This window comes from Gekko japonicus, unplaced genomic scaffold, assembly GCF_001447785.1.
Source record: "Gekko japonicus isolate JY-2015 unplaced genomic scaffold, Gekko_japonicus_V1.1 scaffold1268, whole genome shotgun sequence".
NCBI lineage: Eukaryota > Metazoa > Chordata > Lepidosauria > Squamata > Gekkonidae > Gekko > Gekko japonicus.
The window spans coordinates 275,907-284,502 of record NW_015174311.1 but is presented as its reverse complement, the minus strand read 5'-3'; the positions used below and the strand labels follow the sequence as shown (position 1 = coordinate 284,502).

Genomic DNA, 8,596 nt, shown 5'->3' with positions numbered 1-8,596 from the left:
TGTGAGAGAGGTAGGGGGAGACAGGAGGAAGCAAAGGCGTGAGGAATAGGATAACCATCCCGCAAGTTTCTTGCGGGTCTCCACTTGTATATTCTAATATTTAGACCTTGATCACATCTGTTCAACCTGTTAGAAAGGAGATGACAATTGTCCTTCAGGAATGTAATGTTCTTTATGCTCTATATATTTTAAAAGAGGCAAAAGTTACTGTGGTGTTTGCTGATTGTTTGATTTGTTAATGTTCTAGATTTATAAAGAACAACTCAACACCAGGATAGTATTGGTTGCTATGGAAACCTGGAGTACTGATAACAAGTTCACCATATCTGAAAACCCACTGGTGACTCTGCGTGCATTTATGAAATACAGGAGGGATTTTATCAAAGAGAAAAGTGATGCAGTTCATCTTTTTTCGTATGTAATTTCATTGGGCTTTTTGATTACTGCTTGGGATAGGGAGGTCTAACCCTCTCATTCTGTTGCTAGTACAGACTGACACATTTTCCCATGTGTTCTTGTAAGGTGACTGAACAAACTGCACAGGAAAATGCCTAGGGAATAAAATAACACTGTATTTTCATTGTTCCAGCTTTTTAGTACCCGGGCCCAAACAGCAATTTCTGTAAACATCCTTTGGAGTAATCTGTTTCTTCTAAAGCACCTTTTAGATTAAACCCTAGGTTCACCTGTACTCTGTTTCAAAGTCCAAAGCAGAACAGGCAGCAGCAGAAATATTTGCTTAAACCCAATCGCTTTGTAAAGCTGACATGGGATTTCTAGGGCCAACAGGGTAAGAGCTACCAACCCACCCACCTGATTTTGTGATTTACTATAGTCTGCCCTTTCAGGTACTTGTTTGCTCAGAAAGTGAGCTGGTTTGGAGAGAAGTACTTGGAGGGTGCAGCTAAGAAGGGCTGTGACCATCTCTGCTGATCTGTCCCTGTGGTAGTTACATTGGATATTTGTACTAATCTAACATTCTTATGACTGACTTCCCGAGGAGTAATACAGGCATAGTAAGCAAGCATCTTTTGTTTTATTAGCTGACTTAAGGTGGAATTTTTCTAATCCTATTCTCTGCGGAAACTTCACAGTAGTCCAAGTGCCCTGATGGGGCACATTTGATTCCTACAAACGGCACTGAAACTGTGCAGATAATAATATGGAACTTTGCTAGTTTACACAACGTTCAGACTCAAACATGAAACAGAGTGGGTAGCACAGTCCACCCAGGGGTACAATTTTCCATACTCACAGAAACCTTATATACCTTATTATCAGAGTGGTGAATCAACCAATTGGGAAGGCCTCAGACACATCCCCTTTCCATTGTCTGTTTGGAACATTATAGTTTTTAGATTGTTGTTGTTTTCTAATTGTTTCCTTCTGTTTTTTAAAGAGGGAGTCAGTTTCAGAGCAGTCGCAGTGGGGCAGCTTACATTGGTGGAATTTGCTCGTTACTGAAAGGTGGAGGTGTGAATGAAGTAAGTCTTCACAGTTGTAGAAATACAAACTGGCACAGTGATCTCAGCATTCCATTGTATATTTTGACAAAGCCATCTCTTGTTCTTTGTTCATTACACAGTGTAATGCTCTGTTCTAGGAAGTTTCAAAGACCAATCCCCTTTCCTGTCTTTGGGTTCTAGGGTTGCCCCATGCCCCATCCTAAATAATCTTCCCTCTAGATCTCTACAAGTTTGTTTTGATCTAAAAATAATGAGAACCTGAAGAGCTAACTTAGAAATTGATGAACTTCTTGTAATGGGAAGTTTAAGCCAGGCTGCCACCTTTCTGTACTGTTAGAGTTCCTTTACTGGGTGTTAGAGAAAAGTGTTCCATCTTTTTAAGAGCAGTTTCAGGCTTCATCTTACATTCCACATTCACAATTGCAGAAGGTCCCCTAAGCTCTTAAGGGAAGGATGATGCTGGATAGTACTGACACTTAACTGAGAATCTGCAATTGACATAATAGGGCAATGCACTACAGTTGAGTCTTTCACCTATTCCTCTCCAAGATCCTTGGATCTGCAGGTAACTTGTTCAGCCTTAAATAGTGCCATCCAAATTGGACTTACTCTCTTCCAAGTATATTGATGTCAGTGGGTTTATAAGAATGTAACTCTAATTAGGACTGCACTGTTATAAAATTAAGTGCTCTAAGCACAATTGAGAGTTGGTCTTAAAGGTGCCATTGGACTCTAAATTTATTGTACTGCTTCAGACCAACATGGTTGACCATCTGTAATAGTGGATGTTATATGTTCTAAAAGTATCTTTATTTGTATCATTCTGCTTGTTTGGTGTTAATCTGCAACTCATGGGTTAACCTATGAACTAAATGCTACAGGTTTGAGCATCTTTTTTTCTTCAGGACAATTATTTGAAAATCTGTTTAGAAAGATGTACTTGAAAGTTGACATCTTGCTCTCAAAGCAATTACTGCCTTTTTCACCCTTTCAGTTTGGAAAATCTGATTTAATGTCAGTTACGTTGGCGCAGTCCTTAGCTCACAATCTTGGTATTTTCTCGGACAAAAGAAAACTGCAAAGTGGTAAGGTTTTTCAGATGAGTATGGCCATTCGTCTCCCTACCCTTTTCATGTCTCCCTACCCTTTTCAAAACTTTCTCTGCTTTTCTTTTTGAGTCTTTATGGTTTACATAACTTTCTCTGCTTCCCTTTTTCATTCTTTATGGTTTTTCATGTTTGTTTTTAAGAAACTTTACTGTAAAGGAAATCCAGCTGAATTTTTGTTGGAAAAAGTGTTTTGTTAAATATGGAATGGGGAATAATTAATTGTGGAATCATGTGCAATTTTGGCTCTCTTGACATTCCAGAGGGAGTTTCATTCAATAATTTTACTCCACATTATTTATTTGAAATATTGCTTTAAAATAGAAATTTGTGTCAAAATAATTTTAAAGGTCTTATTTGTTCATTTTTAGGTGAGTGTAAATGTGAGGATACATGGTATGGATGCATAATGGGAGACACTGGGTAAGGCATTTAATTATGGAAATTGCCATGAAATGAAAATATAAATGAATGGTTTGTGAGCTGTGAAAAAAGCAATGATGCTGAATATATGGCCTCAGTTGCATTCAGGCACACAAAGTCACTAAAATAAAATATTATGTATGTACACTTTTAAGCTGCCATTGGCTTTAGCTGTATTACACTTGTGTAAATCATCACCAAACCACGACAGAATTATTATAATAATCACAAAATGATGCTTTATTATTCTCTAAAGTAGTATGAAATGGTTGAAGTTTATGCTTTTGTAGACTGTATGAATTGGATCCCGCCAGTTTCTCACCCATTCTTATCTAGTTCCTGTGCATATTACAGGCCGCAGCCACATGGCTTTCGTACATGGAAATCCCATGATTTTCATCAGCATAGCTTTTTTGGGTGGTCAGTATGTGAAGCTGCCTTACAATGAATCAGACCTATCAGGGTCAGCCAGTATTGTCTACTCTGATGGGTGGCAGCTCTCTGGGGTCTTAGGTTCAGATCTTTCACATAACCAACTGCCTGGTCTTTTTAAACTGGAGACACCAGAGTTTGAACCTAGGACCTTTTGTATGCTAATAGATGTTCTACCACTCAGCCACAGCTGCCTCTTTCCTTTTACACCAGCATAAAAGTTGGTTGGACCCAAATCTGTGCTTTAATGGCTGCTGATCATTGTGGCTAAATACTAATTACAAACAATGTGTTGCGAGGAAGACATGAAGCAACTGGCTACTGGAAACCGGATGCTAGACCAAACAAACTTGCGGTCTGATCCAGCAGGGCTCTTCTGCGAGATGTCTTGTCATTGGTTCAATAAGCTTCTGGGTGGCTGGTCTTGTCTGATGTTTGTCCAAGAATTCATGTGGACTTCTTCCAGTTCTGTTTGACTAATATGTATATAATAAAATAACAATAATCAATACAGCAGGCTTTATTTTGCATGTTGTTTAAGCGCAGTTTAGATTATACTGGGCCTGTTTTTCACTGACACTTTGAAAAGGGATCAGCAGCATGCCTAAACCTGAAAACATGCCATGCTCTTCCAGGCTAAGCAGCCTCCTTAACCATATGTATAGTTTTAGCTGCATTCAGGCCTCATACTAATATTCTGCTGTGCTGATGAGTCTTGATTTTTCTCATGTGAACTGTAGTCATGTTTTGCCTTGGTGACATTTAAATTGAAATATAAGTGCCATCTGTATTCTGTGAACATTTATATGGGTTTTTACATGTGAGGGATCCTGATCACATTCTTTTTAATCTTGCACTAGTCATGACTTTTTAATCTTCACTAGTCATGACTGGCCCAGGTAATCTGCCAATTTAAATAATGTAAGATAGACATATGGATAAACTAATTTAGATTACTTAGGATATTACCCCAAAAATACAGTGTCATTTTGATCACACTGTTCTTCCTGTGTTTTATTTACATTAAAACAGCTCAGCAAAACAACTAACTCTCTTTAAAAATACACATCAACAATACAATGAATAGGATCAGGCTGTAATCATACACACTCAATAATCCGCTATCAATGCACTTTCCAACTGGTTTTTTACTGTGTGAATTGGCAAAATCCATTTTGAAAGTAGATTACTTAGTGTGTGTGACTGCAGCCTAAGTCTACCATATTTATGAATTCAAATAACCAGTCAATCAATTACAAACTTTTTTTCCATTAACAGCTACTTTCTTCCATCCAAGTTCTCCAAATGTGATATTGAGGAGTATCAAGAATTTTTAAATAATGGAGGTGGAGCTTGCCTTTTCAATAAGCCTTCCAAGGTAATATAATTTGACTCAGAGGAAGGTAGCATTATGTTGTTCTGTTCTGGTTTTTTGGCTACTGTGTGACACAGAGTTTTAGACTGGATGGGCCATTGGCCTGATCCAACATGGCTTCTCATGTGTTCTTATGTTCTTTGGTCACTGTCAGGGTCATTATCTTGAAATGATTGTCCATAAACAAGTATGAGGTAGTACGGAACAATTGTTATCTGTTATCATTCCCTAGTTATATTAAATGAGCCATATGTATTAGGCTGTGCCTGCATGAGCTTCCCACTGTCTGCTGATTTTGAGTTTCATTGGGCTAAATTGCTTGGGCACCTTAGAGACTGCCAGGTTCCTGTGTTCCATTGCAATCTGTTGATCTGTGAAGAATGTGCTCTTAATTATTCCATTGGTATGCAAACATGTACCATGGGGTTGCACAGTATCCTCAGTACTTCAGTATTCCTCAGTACTTCAGCCTGCCTTTGTTGTAGAGGGAGAGAGTGTATAATATGCACACACTCTAACATAGATAAGTTGTTTGAGCTAAAGGAAATGATGAAGTTTCATGTAATGTGTTTTGCTTAAAACCTAGGCTAAATTCCTACACGAGAAGTACTTTTTTTTGGCAGAATGCAGAGAAGTATACCTACAGCTTCCTCCTCCTAAGACATTGTCACTTGCACATATGTAAATAATAGCCCCAAAGTTCAGCCACTTACACTTCCTTTCTGTACACAAAAAGCGACCTGGGACAAAACAACCCCAGAAATCTACTGAATTTGACATTTGGGGTGTCTTTTTATCCCCGGTCATATAATACATTTGGGGTAAAGGTAAATACCCATACATTTTCCCCCAGAAAACTGCTCCAGGGAACCAGATGGGAGGATACAGCCCGTCCTTATAATCTTGAGAATATCTGCCTCACCACAAAGAAAGATTCCTGGGGCTCAAAACTACCCATAACTTAAAGAAAATTTGCAATTTTTGTGTTGTTATCAGTGCAGTTATCTTCCACCTGATGTACAAGTGTAGTTTCAGGCTCTAGGTATTTTAGTGTTGTAAAACACAATGTCTTCTACTGCCACAAACACATTTTTATGGGATATATTTCGTCCTCAAGATACACTGGAATTTGGCCTGGGGTTGAAGTACACCCCAGAATACATTTTTTAAAAGATTGTGTTAGATATTGTTGAGCCTGGACAGGAACTCCCTGCAGCTAAAAAGGAGACTGATAATGGCACGCAGACAGTCATTTTTCTGGGCCTTCCTTTTAAATTGCTCTTAGCCCTAATCGCCAAAATGCTTTTAGCCTGTGCAACTTTTACTAGAGTAGCTTGGGGATTTCTGGGAGGAGAACTTTTGAAACAATAGAGGGGGCAGACTGCGTGAGCACATCAAATTTAAGCGTACCCCTTTGGATCCTGGTCATAGAACATGTGTCCTCAAGCAGTTGAATTAAATGTAAATTTTATTGCTTATTGGAGCATTATAAAACAAAGAATGCATTGAGTCATTGTGTGTGCTTGCTGACACATCAGGCTGATTCTCCTTGGCAAAATTTGTTGTTTATATTTTTAAGTGTTGTAATTGAGAGCAGGGCTGGATCTCTGTGTGTTTTCTTTAAACAGTGGCAGATGGGGAGGATAGTTAAATCCTCTTTATTCAGTGATTCCTGCAGGTTTACAGCTATCTGTTTTTAAGTAATAAAACCCTTTGTTTTTCAGTAGTCTTGCATAACTGCATTATAAATTATGCCGTATAGACTATAATTGCAGGATGGATTATGAACATTCAGATTTTTTTCCTTATGCAGTACTGAAATATACCCTGACCTCAGATCTCAGAAACTAAGCTGATCTCATCAGATCTCAGAAACTAAGCTGGATTGTTCTTGGTTTGTACTTGGATGGGAGACCCCCCCAAAAAATCCAGGGTTGCTATGCAGAGGCAGGCAATGGCAAATCACCTCTGAATGTCCCTCGCCTTGAAAACCCTATGGGGGTCACCATAAGTTGGCTGCCACCACTTTGCCACTGAAGTATAGAAAGCAAAACTCTTGCAACTGAAACATTAAGACCTGTTCTAATTCTGCATCTTTCCCAGCATTGTACTTATAACACATAAATATAGTTTAAGATGGAAAAAACATGTTAATTTTTAAAGTAAATATTGTAAAAGGAATATGTTCGTTAAACTCAGACTGGTAAAGACACATTATAAAGGTCTCAATATGAGTCTTTCCAAAAGAAAAAAGTACTAACTCTTGCTTAATACAGAAAGGAAGAATGATTCAAGTTATCTTGTATATATTATCACATTCATAATTGCGTAGTGTGAATATTAATGGGGGAAATTAATTCTGACTTTCAATTAACTTTTAAAGCATTTCCACATCTGAAAATATTTTCCCCACTGATTTCTTTTCTACTGCAGCTTCTTGATCCTCCGGTATGTGGCAATGGTTTTGTTGAAGCCGGTGAAGAGTGCGACTGTGGGACTCCCGCAGTAAGTCCTCCGATGCGTAGTTACAGGAGCAGCTCTTCTAGATAGGGGCAGAGCCCTTCACTTCCGAATTGGAATAGTTAAGATATAAACAATCTTATATGGGGAAATCTTGCCTTAACTCATGGTATTTTCTTTCTAACTAGTTACATTATGTAATGAACAAGATACATGTATTATGTACACATATGTAGTGGAGCTGATGGAGGTTCCCTATGCTTTTAATGTAGGGTGCAAAAAAGAGAAAATTGTACTGTAGTGCAGCAAACACAAGACTACTTGTCTGTCCTTTTTATGGAATTCTAGGAGCTAATACCTATATTGACTGTGTGGCTAGAAAGTAAAATAAGGGTCAAGCTTCTTACTTCATTTGGGAGATCTGGCTTCCTTCTTCATTTGTGGCAACATTAAATTTTCATCAGAAGGGAAACAAAACCAAAAATGACAAATGCTGTTCCCTATCCTATCAGAGAACATTGGTCCAACCAGTTCTGTGTCCCTGCAGTGTTGTGGCCATGCAAAACAGCTTCCTGCCTTTCAGTAACTCAGTTTAATACATGATTATAATAGAGGTTGTTAAATACTTGGCTTTTCACAAAGCCGCCAAAAGTTCCTGTGTAAAATAAGCAGACATAGGATGAGAGGATGAGTCCTGTCGTGGATTAGAAACTGGCTAAGCAATGGTAAGCAGGAGTGTAGGAATCAATGCACAATTCTTGTGATGGAGTGGAATAAACAGTGGGGTCGTCCAGGGATTAGGATTGGGACTAGGGTGATTTAATTTTTTCATAAGTGATCTGCAGCTGGGAGTAAATGTTTAAGAAGCAAGTTTGCAAATGGCACCAAATTATTCAGGAGGGTTTAAAATTGAAGAGGATTGTGAGGAGCTCCAAGGATCTTCCCAGTTTGGATGAGAAGGCAACAATATGGCAGGTCAGGTTTAGTGTAAGTAAGTATAAAGTGTAAGTAAGTATATTTGTGGCAAGTGCCTTATTTTACATATACACTGATTGGAGTGGAATTTGTCCTGGTGGGGACTAACCTGATTTTGGCGGTTGAGGTAGATAGCTAACTGAAAATGTTGGCATGCAGTAATAATGAGGCAAACAAATTCTGTGCTAGGGATTCTTAAGGAAGGGATTGAAAATAAAATGATCAGTATTGTAATGTGCTTCTATGGTCCACATTTGGGATATTCTGTACAATTCAAACACTGTCTGCCCTCCATTTACTTTTGCAGCCCTCCCCTCTCCAAGACCCTGATTGTCAAGTTACTCCCACCTACAGTGTTT

The 8,596-nt window shown here is 38.5% G+C and overlaps 1 protein-coding gene across 1 annotated transcript in view; it reads left to right on the top strand.

Moving 5' to 3' along the window:
* ADAM22 (ADAM metallopeptidase domain 22) overlaps positions 1-8,596 on the top strand; it is a 158,255-nt gene that overhangs the window by 103,369 nt on the left and 46,290 nt on the right. Inside the window, exons 13-16 of the mRNA XM_015424136.1 lie at positions 2,461-2,551; positions 2,944-2,995; positions 4,706-4,805; positions 7,236-7,307. Of these exons, the coding sequence (XP_015279622.1) occupies positions 2,461-2,551; positions 2,944-2,995; positions 4,706-4,805; positions 7,236-7,307 (315 nt within the window). The remainder of the gene's footprint in view (positions 1-2,460; positions 2,552-2,943; positions 2,996-4,705; positions 4,806-7,235; positions 7,308-8,596) is intronic.